The sequence below is a fragment of the Lampris incognitus genome, chromosome 2, assembly GCF_029633865.1.
Source record: "Lampris incognitus isolate fLamInc1 chromosome 2, fLamInc1.hap2, whole genome shotgun sequence".
In the NCBI taxonomy this organism is placed as follows: domain Eukaryota; kingdom Metazoa; phylum Chordata; class Actinopteri; order Lampriformes; family Lampridae; genus Lampris; species Lampris incognitus.
The window spans coordinates 7,524,197-7,544,341 of record NC_079212.1 but is presented as its reverse complement, the minus strand read 5'-3'; the positions used below and the strand labels follow the sequence as shown (position 1 = coordinate 7,544,341).

Sequence of the window (20,145 nt, the reverse complement as noted above, 5' to 3'; positions counted from 1 at the left end):
TTGGGTTTTCTTTCCCATCACTTCCGGGGTCACTTTACCGGGTAAGTAGGACAGTACAGCTCCGCACAAAACAGCCCAGACGCCGTTTCAACACCCAGCAACAGTCCCAGGGAGGAAGCGTTAAACTCGGTAACACTTTAGTATGGGGAACATAGTCACCATTAATTAGGTGCTTATTAGCATGCAAATTAGCAACATATTGGCTCGTAATTGGTCATTATTACGTACTCATTAATGCCTTATTCTGCATGGCCTTATTATACAACCAGTAAGCCATTAACTATGAGTTTTCCCTCTATAACCTCAGAAGTATTGCTTATTAGTAGTACCACCTCAATATGCTTTACTTAGTATGGCCTTTATAAGGTGGTAGTACCACAAGAGTTATTCTCCCTTACTGACACTTAATGAATATGGTCTGTTCTTACATAACATAACACAAAACTACAAGTGTTCATAGTGTTACATTACTCTAAATTAAGTGTTTGTTACTTAGAATATGTTCCCCATACTAAAGTGACGTCTTGATCATTACTAATTCACTAGTAATTAAGTTGTTGTTACTTAGAATATGTTCCCCATACTAAAGTGACATCTTGATCATTACTAATTCACTAGTAATTAAGTTTTTGTTACTTAGAATATGTTCCCCATACTAAAGTGTTACCTAAAACTCTACCGCATCATTTCTAGGCAGATATCCATCTGCTGGTCAAAAAGCATGTGTTCATAAATACAGACATGAGAAGTGAGATAGCAACGAGAGAACCCTTAAAGATAAAAAAAATCACCATTAAAAACATCAAAGGAGTCCGCGGTGGTGTAGCGGTCTAAGCATCGGCTTTGTGTCCATGCAGTTGCCCACTGGGGACCGGGGGTTCGCGCCCCGGTCTCGTCAGATCCGACTATGGCCGGACTCGATGAAGCAGCGATCCTTGGCGACGCTGTCTTCGGGAGGGGGGCGGAGTCGGCTTGTGTGCGTCACGTGAATGCGTCTCGGGGTGTGTCGGGAAAAAACAGTGGTTCGGCCTGGAGTCGCCTTGTCACGGAAGTGGGGAGGCGTCTCCTTCCAGACTGCCGGCCGGAGAGATGCAGTCGGCGAACGCATGCGCAGTACGAGGGTGGGCAGGGGCGGAGCTACAGGGTGGCAAGGGGTGGCAGCTGCCACCTCTGGGACACAGTCTTGCCACCCCTGTTGCCACCCCATTTATAAATCAGATAATATGTTTTTAAAGTAAATTTTATGTACATGCACGGTGAAGGTCAATGAGACCCGCACCAAACTCGTCTCAAACAGAGTTCGCCGATTTAGAATCCCCCTCCCCCCTCACAGGCGCGGATCTACAGGGTGGCAAGGGGTGGCAGCTGCCACCTCTGGGACACAGTCTTGCCACCCCTTTGCCAGCCCAGGAAAAAATCTCTAGATCCACCACTGAGGGTGGGTGTTTGAATTAAAATAGGGATCGATTGGCCACTAAATTGGGAGAAAATCAGAAATAAATAAAAAAAAAAACCATCAAAGAAGAATTAACAGTAGAAATTGTCCTATACTGCCACGTCACTGATCTGTGCTGTCAGTCATATGAAGCTTTCGCTCATGTTGTTGTCATAGAGCCGGAGGTTATCTGAGGACAGCGCCATCCTCAGTTTGTTCCAGAAAAGCAGCTGGGCCCTGGGATTCCTTGGCCAGGACAACACCGACTTCCGACACAGTCGCTTCCTCAGCTGCAGGTACTTGAGTTTGGGAAACATCTCATCCAACAGAACCAGCACCGCCACGTCCACCTTGTTCAGATGAAATAAGAGAGGAGTGTTAACCATGGAAACGAGCCAGCCACTTAACAGGAATTGGGATGATGTACAGTAAACGCACATATATCTAAATTATAGCAATGCATAAATGCTACTGTGTATCGATAGGTACAGACAGATGCTGCACACGGACAAATAGGTAACGTACAGTTAGAAACAGACACCATTCAATACTTTAATTCTGTAATTAACACAGATTCAAACTGTTTTATCCTGACTAAACTTTTATTACACTTTATTCTTTTTCATTTCATTCAGTCTGTACTCTTCTTTTTTTTAACTTTTTATTGCTGCTTTAATTTTTATGCTGCTGAAAGTTGAAGTTAAAGCATTTCATTGGCAGCCACTATTACGGTGTGCACTGTTACTGTGCACTCAGTAAATAAAACATGAACTTTGAACAAAGTACACTAACTTATGAGCAGAAAAAAAAAGGAAACCTAAAGTTTACTCTACTGAACCTTTTCATCCAGAAGCCTCTGCTGAACCATGAAGAAAGCCTGACGTATCACGCCATTCACTACCGCGTCGCCATTGCTACTCCAGCCTTTGGACAGCACGAACACCGTCTTCACGCTGCTGTACACAGCATTGTGGAGGTTCTCGATGCAGGAGAGCCCAGGAACCCAGTCTCTCTCCTCCAAACAGAGACAGAACCTCCTGTGACCCGAGCTCTCCAGGTGGACGGTTAGCTCGTTGTAGACCCAGTCCCTCACAGCCTGGTTATCTACGTCAAATACTATGAATGCATCATAGTGACCATGGAAGTCACTGCCTGGTAAATGGGAGTAGCCCTTGTATCCTGCCCACAACAGCTGGAAACAGTACCAAAGGTCCCAGCCGTAGAGATGTTTCAACAGGGGTAAAATTGTAAGCAACACGACCAGGAAGGAGGTGAAGAGGAAGGCCAAGCCCCCGTAGATCTCCTGGCAGGAGCGCTGGTCGATGGACAGAACGCTCTTACCTTGCAGGGACTCTGGGAATTCGCAATGAACGCTGGTGGTAAGATAGGGGATCAGCACTGTGCTGGACCGCAGGAATTCAGCGAACCCGGAATTATCGCAGTCACATTCAAAGGGGTTTGCATGCAGGGTGAGTTTCTGAAGAGCTGTACCATTTTTCAGCAGGGCAGGGAGCGACAGGTGGTTTAGCGCTTTCAGATTATTATGGCTGAGGTAGAGATATAGCAAGGATTCTGCTTTATTGAAGAAGTCCTCAGGAAGAAAGCTGATCTGGTTGTAACTGAGGTCCAACAGAGCAAAATCTGGGCCAAAATCTATGGCTGTGTTTGGCAAATAGGATAGGTGGTTTTCACTGAGGTTGAGGTGGCGCAGCTTGATGAGAGCCGTGACGTTCTGCCATGGGAAATAGTTCAGTTTGTTGTTACTGATCCAGAGGGCCTCGATGCTCTTTGGTAGGTTACAGAGCACAACTGGCGATATTGATCTCAAATGATTCTGAGAGATGTCCAGATGGATTAAATTTTCAAGGTCCTGGAAGAAATGGAGGTAATTGTTGTCACTGGAGTCCCACATGATGTCAAGATGATTTCCAGAGAAATAGAGGTATTTCAGTGAATTACTGGCCAGCCTCTGATCTATCCTCATCGCAATGCCATTGTTTGCCAGACTTAAGACTTCCAAATAAGTGAGATTGCGGATGAACCCAAAGCGATGCCCCATGCCCTTCATCTGGAAGTGAAACTCATTGTTGCTGAGGTCTAATACCTTCAGAGTAGCATTAAGTTCACTGAAAGCCTCTCTATAGTACAGGTCAATTCTATTGTATGCCATATTGAGGTAAACCAAGGATTTCACGTTTCCAAATAATCCACCTTTCAAGGTCTGGCTCATGTAATTGTAAGAAAGGTCCAAGCACACAGCCTTTTCCATACCTACAAGTAAACCTTTGGTAAGGTAGAGAATGTCATTTTGGGAGAGGTCATATGTCAGATTGTTTCGACAAAACCGGTCTCTGAATTCCCATATTGTTGGAATTTGTAAGACATTGTCCTCAGTTATTTCTGACATCTTCTTTTCAGGAGGTTGCCATGGGTTGTTTTCAGTGGCCCTCCGATCCACAAGTATTAGGGCTGGATCAGGGAAATCATGAAACGTGGCCAGGTCCTGCCAGGGGCCATGTTGCAAAGCATTCTCAGGGGATGGACCGGAACAAGACCGAAAGAAGTTCAGCATGTTCTGTGAGAGGTCCACTTTCTTCAGGGAAGGAAGGCGTCCCAGAGCACTCATGTCACATGAGTTGATGAAGTTCATTCGCAGCTCAAGGACCTTCAGCTCATGCAGTTTGAACAAAACGTCAAGGCTCTGTGCTGAAAGCATGTGGAAAAAGTTCCCACTGAGGAGAAGATATCTCAGACCAGAGATGTGGCCAAGATGTGGTGAAAGTTTCAGCTCATCAAATGTTCTCATGGGTTCATAGTTATAGATGAGGCTGATCCACGTCAGGCTCTTCAGCTCCGTGAAGAAGGTGCCATTACGGATGGCGTACGCCAGGAGGTTGTCAGAGAGGTCCAGTCTTCGTAACTTGGTCAAAGGTCGGAAGAGGCCCTCTGGGAAATCACGCAGAGAGTTTCCCCTCAAACTGAGGTAGACGACGGAGCTATTCTCAGCATAGAGTGATTTTGGGTGTAAGAAGAGGGACTTGTTTTGGGGGCAGGGAAAGCATGGTCGAGCTGCGTGATCGCAGCGCTGGCAATTCCACTCCAGATTTAGATAGTTGAGTTTAGTCAGGTTTGCAAATGCTCCTTCTAAAATCTCCGTGATTGTATTCTCTCTCAAATCCAGTCTCTCCAGCGAGGATGGCAGCCCTGTTGGGACTGACGTCAAATTGTTGTAACCCAGAGTCAGACGCTTGAGTTTTGGAAGCTCCCTGAAAACATCCTCACTGATGTAAAATGACTGGTTGCAAGGGTTGAGATAAAAACAGTTTTTCATGAGGGAGAGTTGCTCTAGATATGGAACTTTCAAAGGGCGGTGTATGTTGAAGATGCAGTTGTTTTCCAGATCCAGAATCCTCAAGCTTTTTGGTAACCAGGGTAAGGACGTGAGGCTGTTTCCTGACAAATAGAGAAAATGGAGATTCTGCAGGCCTTTGAAAGCATGGTAGTGGATCTCCATTTTGCATGAGCGGTCATAAAATGCTCGCTGGTTACCCGGGGGACAATTCCCCATTATTTTCAGCGTATGAAGGTTTGGAGTTCCCGAGAAAGCATGCTGTCCCACTTCCTTAATCTTGGTCCAGCTCAGGTTGAGTGACAGCACTTTTGAAGAGGTGAGAACAGGAATTTCAACGAGTGGCCTGTGAGAGCAGTCTATTGAGGTGGCGTTCACATCACTGTCACAGGGGAAGAAGATGGGATACCTGGTTCTCACCAATGGAAGAAGCTGACCAAGCATGAGAATAAGGACATTTTGCAACATGGCCTGAAATGGATCAAAAACAAAAACAAACAAACACAGCTTAAAGGATATATTCAAAACGCATTATTTCATAGGCAACATACTGTTGCTTCAGATTTATTACTGCAGTGTCACCCTCATACTACAGTGCAGATAGAATTGCCTGAGGTTTTTAAAACTTGGGATACTGGCTCCAGTATGTGTGTTTCATAGAAATAAACAAACGCAATAGACGTACAGATGTTTGTGGTTTTTAAGTCAATTCATTTTTTTTTTCTTAGAGAAAGGCAAGGCAAGGCAAATATATTTGTATAGCACTTTTCAGCATCAAGGCAATTCAACTTGCTTTACGTAAAATATAAAAGGCATTACGAAAAGCAACATACGGCAACAAAAAGACATTTAAAAGCAAATAAAAAGATAGAGTAAAAGTTACAGTGCGGTGCAGTGATGTGCGATGGGGTCGGCGGCTGGGTAGGCAGTGGGCATTCACAAATCCAAATTACATCCTTTTGTGCTCTCTTAATATTTTATAACAACCTGATCCTTCTTCATCCGTCCAACTGCCACGGAATTCTAGAATGTTGTGCCCCCCCCCCCCCCGGCTGAACTACATCCCAAACGAGAACCTAAACAAAAATATTGTCAAAGTATTTCTTGTTGTATATGGATTTTGATAGCTGTGAAATGACGAGGTAACACCATTCATTGCCTTTCCTTAGTGCTGCTCCCAAACCACTGGGGACTTCGTTGAGGCCAGTACAAACAGCAGTTATCAGATACTGTTTGTAAATATTGTTGAAACATTACCTGAAAAGAAGAACACAAACATCACACAAAGAAACAACATTTTTGGTAAAAAAAATATATAATTTTATATATGTAAAATATACAATTACATATATTTAAATTATGTACCATTTCATTAATTCATTGCCAGCATTGTGATGTACAATAAAATGAGTGAATTCATGCAATGTTCATATGTACTGAGGTCACCTACTATAGATCAATTAAAAACACCAGTTTTGGGGCAATACGTGTGAAAATAGCAGTTAGTCACTTAGGGCATGCTTTTACCCAAAACGATTTAGAAGCAAACTCATAAGATACAAAGTGTCCTCAGCAGGTGACAAATGGTGAGAAGGTAAACATATAACAGCGCGTATCCCAGCATCAATGCGCCTCCTGTGCAGTTAGATCCCAGTCCAGTTCAGCTACATCATATAACAACTTGTAAACATTTTAAAAAGAGAATCAACATAATCACAAATATTGAGTAGTGAAAGTGAACAGCAAATATCATTTACGAGTAATTGCACCGATTTGTGGAACTGGAAGACAAACTGAGATGACTTGCACAGATCTGTACACTTCAAAATGGTTGACAACTTTCAGGGCTGTTTTTGATGTGTTAGTGGGAGATGAACTGTCAATCGGTGAAAAGAAAATGTGGCATGATGCCTTGAGCCAGCCCGAAAACAACAAGGCAACACCACAAGTAAAAAAAAAGTGTGACTTGGGAAGCCATACATGACTCATGTAGTCATGTCATTCACAGTACTCAATTTCACATCTAGCCAGTATCTTAGAAAACACAAAGTGACAAAAGCATAATAAAAGATACTGGCTGCAAAGCATGCATGCAAGCACCCACTGCAGCTACACACTCCAGTTCAGCTACACAGCTGCAAAAGTGCATGAATGTAAGAACAGTGGCAGGCCTTTGTGGACTCTACATTGTATAGGGTTGTAAAAATGAACAATAAACATCAATTCAAATGTTGTACAGATTTGTAAAATCCATTACCATACACTTCAGTTCAGCTACACAAACAGTTGCATACCTTTGTGAACTCTACATTTGTATAGGTTTGTAAAAATGAACAATAAATATCAATGCAAACTTTTGTAAAAAATGAACAATCAAACTTGAAAACTTCCACAAAATGACTGTATAAAGAGCTATTATTAATAATAAGGATGTGATGATGTAACAGGTGAGTGCAGCTGATAGGGGAGGCGATACAGCGATGGTTGTCTGATGCAGGACAGCGTTCTATAAAAACAAATCAAAATTTAGAGAATTAAGTCAAATTAAAAATCTTGCTTATAAGTTAACTTGTCCAGCACAGCCACACTACACGAAAAAGACGTATACAGATTAACACTGCCACGAGCATAAAAGCACAAAATCAGTGGCTTACCTTCACTTGAAGATGAAGTCCATTCACCTGTCTCCGCCAAGCTCTCCATGAGACATATGGCGTGACCTCGATGGCTCTGATTGGTTCGCAGTCCCGCCAAAAGCAGCGCCTTTCCTCATCCGTTGATTTTTTTGCCCCTAACTACGCAATACGCATGCGCAAACTCCGAACTTCACCGCGTTAAATGTCATCCTGGGAAAAGCAGAGCCTACCCTTCCCACTGAGAGAGTAGGCGAGCTTGTGCGCTATGTGGCGTTTCGCTCTTAGAAATTTAAAGACTTAAAAAGGACAAGGACATAAAAATATCATTAAAAATACGTTATAACACAGCATACTTGTAACTAGAGTGAGATTTTGACATGTTGTTATGACATTTTTGTATGATTATTTTGATTAAATTATCACAGGCACGCCATTGGTGCAGTGTAAGATGATAATCAAAAGTTTCACATTTTATTTAATCATAGGCAGCAGATAACAGGAAGCTCTTCTGCCTTGATTTAAAAGAACTGAGAGTTACAGCAGACCTGCAATTTTCTGGGAGTTTCTTCCATATACATATGTGGTGTATAAAAACCGAAAGCTGCCTCTACACGCTTAGTTTTGACTCTGGGGACAGAAAGCAGACCTGTCCCAGATGATCTGAGAGGTCTGGATGGTTGATACTGTAGCAGAAGAGCAGAAATGTATTTTGGCCCTAAACCGTTCACTGCTTTATAAACCCAAGAGCAGAGATTTAAGATCAGTTCTTTGACGGACAGGAAGCCAGTGTAACAACCTCAGAATTGGAGTGATGGGATCCATGTTTTGGTCTTAGCGAGGACTCGAGCAGCAGCAGCGTTCTGAATCAGCTGCAGCTGTTTGATCCATTTTTTAGAGAGACCTGTAAAGACGCCATTACAGTAGTCGAGTCAACTGAAGATAAATGCATGCAAGTTTTTCCAAATCCTGCTGAGACATAAATCCTTTAATTCCCCATATGTTCTTCTTCTTCTTGTCTTAATGTGCCTACATAAATTCATGTCTGAGTCCATGACTACACCAAGATTTCTGGCTTGGTTTGTGGTTTTTAACATTACCGATTGTAGCTGAGTGCTGACTTTTAATCATTCTTCCTTGGCTCCAAAGACAATTACTTCAGTTTTGTTTTGGTTTAACTGAAGAAAATTCTGAGATATCCAATCATTGATTTGTTCAAAGCACTTAGTGCTTGGATGGACATATAGACCCCTGGTGATATGGTTATGTAAATCTGTGTGTCGTCTGCATAATCATAGTGACATTTTGCGGTTTTCCATAATCTGAAATAGTGGGAGCATATAGACGTTAAACAGAAGCAGCCCCAGAATGGAGCCCTGGGAACTCCACAGGTAATTTTTGTACGCTCAGATTTGTAATTACCTATGGACACAAAGTAGTCCCTGCCCTTTAGGTAGGATTTAAACCAGTTTAGTGCTGTGCCAGAAAGTCCCACCCAGTTTTCCAATCGGTCTAGTGATATGTTGTACTTGACTGTGTCAAATGCAGCACTGAGATCCAATAATACCAGGACTGAGATTCTGCTACTGTGTGTTTAAGCAGATGTCATTAAAGACCTTAACAAGAGCAGTCTGAGTGCTGAGGTGTGGTTGGTCAAAATTCTGACTGGAAGACATCAGAACAGTTGTTCAGCACCAAGAAGTTGTTCAGCTGCTGCTGGGAAACAGCTTTATCAATTATTTTACTAAGGAATGTGAGGTTTGATATGGGCCTATAATTGTTCATTAGTGAAGTGTCTAGATGATTCTTTTTTAAGAGTGGCTTGATGTCTGCAGTTTTCAGGGCCTGTGGGAAGGGACCTGAGAGAAGAGATGTGTTGACAATTTATAGAAGATCTGAGGCCGTGCAGTTAGAAATTTTGTTTGAAAAAGCCTGTTGGCAGAATATCAAGGCAGGAGGAGAAGGATTTCAGCTGTTGGATAATGTCCTCCAACTTTTTATGGTTGATGGGATCAAATTGTGTCATGCTATTTGAATTGATTTGAGGTTGATCCAAGGACAACATATACCCTGTACCTAGTCTGGAGGCACTGACTGCCTGCCTAATTTTATAAATGTTGCCATTGAAGGTGGCGGCAAATTCTTTGCAGGCCCTGATAGTCAGAAATTCATAGGCTACTGCCACATGAGGTTTGTTAGCCTTTCAACAGTAGCAAACAAGGCACATAGATTGTTTTGGGGAATGATGTCAGAAAAGTATGACCGCCTTGCATTGCTCAGTTCCAAATTATAAATGTGCAGTCTCTCTTTTAAAGATGTCATATCGAACAGTAAGATGTTTTTTGCCACCTGCGTTCATCTTTACGACACTCTTTTTTTCTACTCTGACCAGCTTGGCACACGTCCGTGGAGAGCTTTCCTCACTTGACACCACCTTCACCTTAGTGGGTCCATTGGCATTGATAACATCGATAATGTTAGAATTAAAATTATCTAGAAGCTCACTGACTGAGACCCAAGAGAGGGCGGGTGTGGAAGAGAAAGCCTGAATAAATATTTCACCGGTGCTTTCAGTGATATGTCCTTTTGTGATTACCTCTGTTTGAGCATTTGTGTGCACGGAGATGGTACTCTTAACACAGGAATGATCGGAGGGAGCAACAGTCACCACAACCTTAGAAATGTTCAGACCCTTAGAGATAATTAAGTCCAGAGTGTGCCCCTTGTTGTGTGTGGGCTCCATCACAAGCCAAGTCAGTCCATAGATATCAAGAATACAACAGTCCTTTAGTTCCTCTGTCCAAGGGGTTGTCAGCATGGATGTTTAAATCACCACCAGTGACAACACTGTCAAATTTAATGGACTATAGACAGCAGTTCAGTCATCAAAAGAGTTTGCATTGTATTGAGGTGGCCTATAGATATTTAGAAACACAACTTGAGAAGAGGAATTCAATTGAAGAGCCACAAATCCAAAAGGAGCAAGATTTCCAAAAGATATCTTCTTGCACTGGACTGAATGATTAAACAACAAGGCAACTCCACCTCCTTTCTTGTGCTGTCTGGTGTCGCTCACCAAACTGAAGTTGGCAGGGGTTGACTCGGTAAGAACATTTGTGCTGTTGTCTTGGTCTAACCCCGTTTCAGTTTAAAACATTAAATTGAGATTGTGCTTGATGACAAAATCATTGATTAAAAATGTTTTTCCTGCCAAAGACCTGATGTTTAGTAACGCGAAGTTTAGTGTGTTAAGAGTATCATCTGCCCAGTTTTTTTGACACGGGCTGTGGCTGCTGGCATACAAGTCAGATTAGATAAAGTACCTGATCACTTTGGGTACACTTTGTTCTTCCTGAAGTTGGTCAAAAGCAGGAACTGCAGACCTTGGAGTTGCTCCCTGCCGTCTTAACCTAATTATATACTGGATAGAATAGGTTGGCAGTAAAATCACAGGTGCATAGAGCTGGCTTTCTGCGTAAATGGTACAATATAATAATTATAGTATATTCAACACACCAATCAATAAAACATGCAAAGTAAAACATTATACACAACCATGACCAGACCAGAGAGTAGTCTTTCATCTCCGACTGGAGACATTGATGATCAGCTAACAGCAAGGACTAGAGAACGTGAAAAAAGGAATTAAAAGACTTGCAGATATTCAGAACACAAATCCAGTGGCAGCTGGTGCTAAAAAAATATTTTTTTGGGGGGGGGGGTGCAATTTACCTTAGTGCAGCACACCTGACAGCTGCTTTAATGTCCACACAGTCACAAAGTTATTAAGAAGGACAATGTAGCCTATAGGCCTTCTTAATAAACTCTGTGACTGTGTGGACATTAAAGCAGCTGTCAGGTGTGCTGCGCCAAGGTAAATTACCCCCCCCCCCCAAAAAAAAAAAATTGTTAGCACCAGCCGCTACTGCATAAATCACAGGATATGGAAAATGATATCCATCCATCCATTATTCGATCCGCTTATCCTGGTTTCAGGGTTGCGGGGATGCTGGGGCCTATCCCAGCAGTCATTGGGCGGCAGGCAGGGAGACACGCTGGACAGACCGCCAGGCCATCACACCCAGAAAATAATTTAACTGTCTATACTACACTGATCATCAGTTTAACATGATGGTCAACTCAGATAATAAAATTTCAATTAGCCACATTAACAGCAGAAGCCTATATGCCAATTCCAAAACATCAAAGAATACCTAAGTCACTTTAAGAATCCATTCAACATAATAGCTACATGTGAAACATGGATTAGCCCTGAGAACAGCGTTGACTTTGAGTTAGTCAGATACAAATTGTCTTATTAGAACAGGAGGAACAAAAATGGGGGGGGGGGGGCGCAACAGCCTCAATTACAAGGTGGTGGTAGGAGTAATGTCAACAACTGTTGATGATGTGCTGGAATGTATCACAATTGAAATCTGTGTGGAAAAGAGGAAGAATGTAATCATAAGTTATATACACAGATTACTGGGATCAAATATTGAAATATTTAAGGACTGGATAGAAGAAACTTATTCAAAATCAACACAAAAGAATATGTTCATATGTTGGGATTTCAATATACTAGACCTGTTAAATCCAAATAAGAACAACAAGAGTTCATTAATACGATGTCCAGTTTGGGTTTATATCCTAAAATCACTGGACCTAGCAGAATCACACCACACTGTGCCACCTTTATAGACAATATATTCACAAACATTATAGAAGGCGACACAAACACCGGGCTTTTAATAAATGACATCAGCGACCATCTTCCGGTTTTTACAGTCTACGACTGTAATTTTATGAAGAACAAAGTTCCCAACAACATTAAGAACAGAAGAATCCATGAATGCTTTTTAAGATGAACTACTAACATGTAACTGGAATACAACATACAAAGAAAAAGACACTGACAAAGCTCAAGATTCATTCCTAAACATATTTCAGTCCTTATATGACAAAAATTGCCTAACAGAACAATTCAGAAATTGTTCTATTGGGTTTTGAACTTGGGATTGAACTTGTTCCATCAGAAATTGTTCTATTTACATATGTCTATTCAAAGACGTATGTAAACAGAAATATAAAGATAGTCAGTGGATCACAAAGGGACTACGTAATGCTTTTCATATAAAATAAGCTCTAGAGAGAATTCATGAAGCACAGAACCATTGAAGCAGAAATAAAATACAAAAACATATTAAAAAAATTTCCAGAAAATCTACTGGAAAATGGCGGATTGCTCCCTCCAGGTTGGGGATTCGTTGTTGCCTCAAGTGAAGGAGTTCAAGTATCCGGGGGTCTTGTTCAAGAGTGAGGGTAGGATGGAGTGGGAGATTGACAGGCGGATTGGTGCAGCATTGGCAAGGCTCAGCATTTCGGTTTTTATTTTTCATGGCCATCCAGCATGCCAAATTTTGCCACAAGAGGACACTGTTACATAACCTCACATGAACAGGAGCAACTTTTGGATCCGTGGAAAGATAAAATCCGGGTGAAAATCAGTTTAAACTGATCTGCTCCTTTTAAAAATCTGGGTATTTCTCAGTGAAAATCGGTAAAAACCGAAAACGCTGAGCCTTGAGCATCAGCAGTAATGCGGACGTTGTACCGGACTGTTGTGGTGAAGAGGGAGCTGAGCCAGAAGGCAAACCTCTCAATTTACCAGTCAATCTTCGTTCCAACCCTCACCTATGGTCATCAGCTTTGGGTAGTGACCGAAAGGGTGAGCTCGCAGATACAAGCGGCTGAAATGAGTTTCCTCCGTAGGGTGTCTGGGCTCAGTCTTAGAGATAGGGTGAGGAGCCCGGACATCCGGAGGGAGCTCGGAGTAGAGCCGCTGCTATTTCACGTCGAAAGGAGCCAGTTGAGATGGTTTGGGCATCTGATTAGGATGCCTCCTGGGCACCTTCCTTTGGAGGTTTACAGGGCATGACCAACAGGGTCTACCCCGGAGGAGACCCCGGGGTAGACCCAGAACTTGCTGGAGGGACTACATGTCCAATCTGGCCGGGCCTTGGAATCCCCCCAGGAGGAGCTGGAGGGCGTTGCTTGGGACAGGGACGTCTGGAGTGCCCTACTTAGCTTGCTGCCACCGTGATCTGACCCCGGAGAAGTGGCTGGTGATGAATGAATGAATGAAACTATAAAAACAAGCTAACTAAACATTATGAGGACATGCAAGAAGGAATACTACAATAAAGAATTAGAGACCAATAAAAACAACACCAAAGGTATGTGGAATGTGTTGAATAGTATTATTAGAAACTGAACCCAGCCACTGAGGATGCACAAGCCAGTGCATTCTTAGTGCCGGTCACAAGCCCGGATAAATGGGGAGGGTTGCATCAGGAAGGGCATCCGACATAAAGTCTTTGCCAAATCAAATATGCGGATCATAAATCAGATTTCCATACCGGATCGGTCAACGCCCGGGTTACCAACAACCGCCACCGGTACTGTTGGAAACAATGCCATTGTTGGGCAAAGGAGAAGGAGAGGGGGAAGGCATGTCCAGAGGCAGCGGGAGAGGAGGAAGGGTAGGAGTGTGGAGGTGAGAGTCGGAACTTTGAATGTTGGCACTACGACTGGTAAAGGCAGAGAGCTGGCTAATATGATGGAAAGAAGAAAGGTAGATAAACTGTATGTAAGAGACCAGGTGGAAGGGGAGTAAGGCCAGGAGCATCGGAGGTGGGTTCAAACTTTTCTACCATGGTGCGAATGAGAGGAGAAATGGGGTAGGGGTAATTCTGAAGGAAGAGTATGTGAAGAGTGTTTTGGAGATGAAGAGGGTGTCGGACAGAGTGATGATTATGAAGCTGGAAATCGAAGGTGTGTTGATGAATGATATCAGTGCATATGCCCCGCAAGTTGGGTGTGGGATGGAAGAGAAAGAAGAATTCTGGAGTGAGTTTGATGAAGTGGTGGAGAGTGCACCCAAGGGGGAGAGAGTGGTGATTGGAGCGGACTTCAATGGGCATGTTGATGAAGGGAACAGAGGTGATGAGGAGGTGTTGGGTAGGTATGGTGTCAAGGAGAAAAATGTGGAAGGACAGACGGTGGTGGATTTTGTAAAATGGGTGGAAAAGGCTGTGGTGAATACATATTTCAAGAAGAGGGAGGAACACAGGGTGATGTATAAGAGTGGAGCAAAGTGCACACAGGTAGACTATATCTTACGTAGGAGGCATGATCTGAAAGGGATTGGGGACTGCAAGGTGGTGACAGGGGAGAATGTAGCTAGGCAGCATCGGATGGTGGTCTGTAGGATGACTTTGGAGACCAAGAAGAGGAAGAGAGTGAAGGCAGAGCCAAAGATCAAATGGTGGAAGTTGATGAAGGAAAACGTGTGGAGCTCAGGGAGGAGGTAAAACAGCCACTGGGTGGTAGTGAAGAGTTGCCGGATGGCTGGACAACCACTGCAGAAATAGTGAGGGAGACAGCTAGGGAGGTACTTGGTGTTCATCAGGACAGAGGAAGGAAGACAAGGAGATTTGGTGGTGGAATGAGGAAGTACAGCAAAGTATACAGAAGAAGAGGTTGGCAAAGAAGAAGTGGGATAGTCAGAGAGATGAAGAAAGTAGACAGGAGTACGAGGAGATGCAACGTAAAGTTAAGAGAGAGGTGGCAAAGGCAAAAGAAAAGGCGTATGGTGAGTTGTATGAGAGGTTAGACGCTAAGGAAGGAGAAAAGGACTTGTACCAATTGGCTAGACAGAGGGACCGAGCTGGGAAGGATGTACAGCAGGTAAGGGTGATCAAAGAAATGTGCTGACAAGTGAGGAGAGTGTGTTGAAAAGGTGGAAGGAGTACTTTGAGAGGCTGATGAATGAAGAAAATGAGAGAGAGAGAGAAGGTTGGATGATGTGGGGGTAGTGAATCAGGAAGTGCGGTGGATTAGCAAGGAGGAAGTGAGGGCAGCTATGAAGAGGATGAAGAGTGGAAAGGCAGTTGGTCCAGATGACATACCTGTGGAGGCATGGAGATGTTTAGGCAGTGTCGGCGCTACGGGGGGGCATTGGCCGGGCCTCGCCCCCACAAATGAAAGTTGTGCCCCCCCGCCAATTACCCAGTGATGATGTGAAAATTAGTACTTAAACATCATGTAAAAATTAAAATGAATTAATGCACATAGCACATTTAAATACATAATCAATAATAATAATAATCAATCAAATAAAATGCTTAAATTTCGTGATTGTGGAGGAGCGGGGTTAGCAGGACACCGGAGCGGAACATCAGTGTGTGATTTTGTCCATTCAGGTGGTAATTGCCTGTGACACACAGGGCTGATTGCTGCGAGTAAGCTCACGCGATCTGCTGGTAGCGTCTGTGCGCGAATGGAAAACAACGGGGGAAAAGAGCAGAGCACAAGTAAGGATTCTAAGCGCACATTCGAAGGTTAATTTAGCAAATAATTAATAAAAAAAATTCACAATCGAAGAATATTCAAATATAGAATGTAAATTTGACAGCCCTAATGCTCATGCCCCCCCGTGAAAACCGTAGGCCCGGCCGTCAGATTTGTTCTGGCGCCGACACTGTGTTTAGGCAAGATGGCAGTGCAGTTTTTAACTAGATTGTTTAACACACTCTTGGAAAGTGAGAGGATGCCTGAGGAGTGGAGAAGAAGCATACTGGTAGCGATTTTCAAGAACAAGGGTGATGTGCAGAACTGCAGCAACTACAGAGGTGTAAAGTTGATCAGCCACAGCATGAAGATATGGGAAAGAGTAATAGAAGCTATCCAAAGGAGTTGAATCAAGTGCAACTGGACTTGGTATATATCCGTGAAGACGTTTCGCCTCTCATCCAAGAGGCTTCCTCAGTTCGTGCCTTTCTGACTATAGACCAAGCTAGTCTGACTGGCTGGTGATGAGACTCAGAATCTCATATCTATGGCGCTGTTAGCGACGGGCGTTGGTAAACATCGGATCACAAAGATCCACGCATATCAATAGCTCTGACAACGACTCCTAGAGCAGTGTTTCTCAACCGGGGGTCCACGGACCCCTAGTGGTCCGTGGTGTAATTGCAAGGGGTCCGTGAAAATAAAATATCTTAAAAAAAAAAAGATCCTATGACATTTATAGAAATAGGATTATTTTACTCAAATGTGACTGAGACCTTTATCTACCTAAACTATAAAGGGTAACAGGACTTTTTTCTCTAATTACATCTGTTTCACAAGTGTAATTTATTGTATTTTAATAAGAGATCTCGCTCCCGTTTGTATTGTTAAAAGTTACTGCATAAAAATTCTGTTGGTACATATATCTGAAAGTTACTGAATACATATTCTGTTTTGTTACATATATCTGAAAGTTACTGAATACATATTCTGTTTTGTTACATATATCTGAAAGTTACTGCATAAGAATTCTGTTTTGTTACATATATCTGAAAGTTACTGCATAAGAATTCTGTTTTGTTAACTATATCTAAGTTACAACTGAAAGATCTTATTTTTGACCCAAATAGTGAATAAATGCTATAATGCAATTTAAAATGCAGTTTCTACTGTTTCTTTCAAATTGCAACCCCCCTCCCCCAAGATCAGGTATAGGGGTCCTCAGGGTAGATCAAAAAAACGCAGGGGGTCCAGGACCCCAAAAAGGTTGAGAACCACTGTCCTAGAGGATAAATTCTGAGTATCATCACCAGCCAGTCAGACTAGCTTGGTCTAGTCAGAAAGGCACGAACTGAGGAAGCCTCTTGGATGAGAGGCGAAACGTCTTCATGGATATATACCAAGTCCAGTTGCACTTGATTCAACTCCTTTGGATAACCATGACCTGGATGAATGAGAACATTCACAGACAAGTAATAGAAGCTAGGTTAAGAGGAGAGGTGATGATTAGCGAGCAGCAGTATGGTTTCATGCCATGAAAGAGCACTACAGATGCAATGTTTGCTTTGAGAATGTTGATGGAGAAGTATAGAGAAGGCCAGAAGGAGTTTCTTTGTGTCTTTGTAGATTTAGAGAAAGTATACGACAGGGTGCCGAGAGAGGAGGTGTGGTATTGTATGACGAAGTCAGGAGTTGTAGATAAGTATGTAGGAGTGGTGCAGGATATGTATGAGGGAAGTGTGACAGTGGTGAGGTGTGTGGTTGGAATGACAGATGGATTCAAGGTGGACGTGGTATTCCATCAAGGATCGGCTCTGAGCTTTCTTGTTTGCAATGGTGATGGACAGGTTGACGGACAAGATCAAGCAGGAGTCTCTGTGGACTATGATATTTGCGGATGACATTGTGATTTGTAGTGAGAGTAGGGTGCAGGTTGAGGAGAGCCTTGAGAGGTGGAGGTATGCACTGGAGAGAAGAGCAATGAAGGTCAGCAGGAGCAAGACAGAATACATATGTGTGATTGAGAGGGAGGACAGTGGAATGGTGAGGATGCAAAGAGTAGAGGTGACAAAGGCGTATGAGTTTAAATACTTGGGGTCAACTATCCAAAGTAACAGGGCGTGCAGAAGAGAGGTGAAGAAGAGAGTGCAGGCAGGGTGGAGTGGGTGGAGAAGAGTGTCAGGAGTGATTTGTGACAGAAGGGTACCAGCAAGAGATAAAGGGAAGGTTTATAAGATGGTTGTGAGACCAGCTATGTTGTATGGTTTGGAGACAGTGGCACTGATGAAAAGACAGGAGGTGGAGCTGGAGGTGGCAGAGTTGAAGATGCTAAGATTTTCATTGGGAGTGACGAAGGAGGACAGGATTAGGAACAAGTATATTCGAGGGACAGCTCGGGTTAGATGGTTTGGAGACAAAGCAAGAGAGGCAAGATTGAGATGCCTTGGGCATGTGTGGAGGAGAGATGCTGGGTATATTGGGAGAAGGATGCTGAATATGGAGCTGCCAGGGAAGAAGAAAAAAGGAAGGCCAAAGAGGTTTATTGATGTGGTGAGAGAGGACATGCAGGTGGATGGTGTGACAAAGGAAGATGCAGAGGACAGGAATAAATAGAAACAGAAGATCCGCTGTGGCAACCCCAAACAGGAGCAACTGAAAGTAGTAGTAGTAGTATTATTAGAAATGGATCTAGAGGCCAAAGCCGCCCTCAATATTTTACAGATAATAAGACTATACATAACATGGAAGGTGTGGTCAATGGCTTCAACAGATTCTTTGTAAATGTGGGCCCAAAACTGGCAGAAAAACATCAATGACACAATCACAGAGGGGAATGATGGTGATTATGGGGACAGAAATTCAAGTTCCAGTTTTCTTAGAGCAGTAGAAGAGAAGGAAATTGTGGACATTGTAAACAAATGCAAGAACAAACAAAAAAATCTACTGACTGGAATGATATTGATATGACAATAGTTAAGAAAGTGATCGAAGTTATTGCAAAACCACTAACCCACATTTATAACATGTAATTTCAATCTGGTAAAGTTCCAAGCAAAATGAAAATCGCAAAACACAAATTTACACACTACAGACCAATTTCCGTATTGTCACAATTCTTCAAAATATTGGAAAAACTATTTGCTGCTAGACTAGACAAATTCATTGAGAAGCACAATTGGCTGACTGATAGCCAGTACGGGTTTTGACCAAACAGATCGACATCCGTGGCACTCATTGAACTAACTGAGGAAATAACTAATTGCATAGGTCAAAAAAAGTTTGCTGTGGGAATATTTATAGATCTAAAAAAAGTTTTTGACACTATTGATCACAATCGATTAATAGATAAATTGGAAAGGTATGGTATCAGAGGGGTAGTGAAGAATTGGCTAAGAAGCTATCTTAGGTAATAGGCAGCAGTTTGGTAATAGGCTAACAAAAATCATCAAGCATGGATATTGCTTATGGTGTACACCAGGGGTCAATTTTAGGTCCAAAACTGTTCATTCTGTACTTAAATTATACATGCAAGATATCAAAATATTGAAATTTGTTCTATTTTTGGATGACACGAATATATTTTGTTCTGGTGAGAATTTCCAGCAGCTTTTGGAGGTGACCACGATAGAAATGGGAAATTTTAAATGGTGGTTTGACAAAAAAAATTATCCTTAAATCTGGTCAAAACAAAGTTTATGTTGTTTGAAAATCACTTAATAAACACCAAAGTAAAAGTAGTGATAGACAATGTCCAACAAGAAAGAGCATATGAAAATAAATTCCTAGGTGTGATATTAGACCACAAAATCTGCTGGAAACCTTACAAAATATGTGCAAGCAAAGCTGGCAAGAAGCATTGCAGTCATGAGAAAAGCAAGTCACATTCTGGATCATAAATCATTGTACACTCTGTATTGTTCATTTAGTTTACCATATCTGATCTACTGTGTGGCGGCGGTATGGGGTAACACCGACAACACCAACCTACAACCATTATGTATACTACAACAAAGAGCCATAAGGATAGTTAATAATGTAGGATATCGTGAACACACCAACAAGCTATTTTAAAGTCAAGTGCCTTGAAGTTCAGGGATTTAGTAGAATTTAACACCGCACAAATAATGTTCAAAGCAAGAAACAATCTACTGCCCAGTAATATACAATAAATATTCTCAGATTGAGAAGGGGGATATAATTTGAGAGAGAAATTAAACTTCAAGACATTATGTGTTGGTACAACTTTGAAGTGCATGGGCATTTCAATCTGTGGGGTAGAATTGTGGAACAGTCTGAGCATGGAACTCAAACGAAGTACAAACATTACACAGTTTAGAAGAAGTACAAAGGACTGATTGTCAAGAAATATAGGGACG

The 20,145-nt window shown here is 42.4% G+C and overlaps 1 protein-coding gene across 1 annotated transcript; it reads right to left on the bottom strand.

Annotated features, from left to right (window-relative positions):
- Positions 1-1,578: 1,578 nt before the first annotated feature.
- Positions 1,579-5,252, bottom strand: tlr9 (toll-like receptor 9). The gene is made up of 3 exons (XM_056274093.1): positions 3,841-5,252; positions 2,274-3,573; positions 1,579-1,785 (listed from the first exon to the last, which is right to left on the bottom strand). Exons 1-3 carry the CDS (start codon positions 5,250-5,252, stop codon positions 1,579-1,581), a joined length of 2,919 nt encoding a protein of 972 aa, XP_056130068.1.
- Between the last annotated feature and the right edge of the window lie 14,893 nt (positions 5,253-20,145).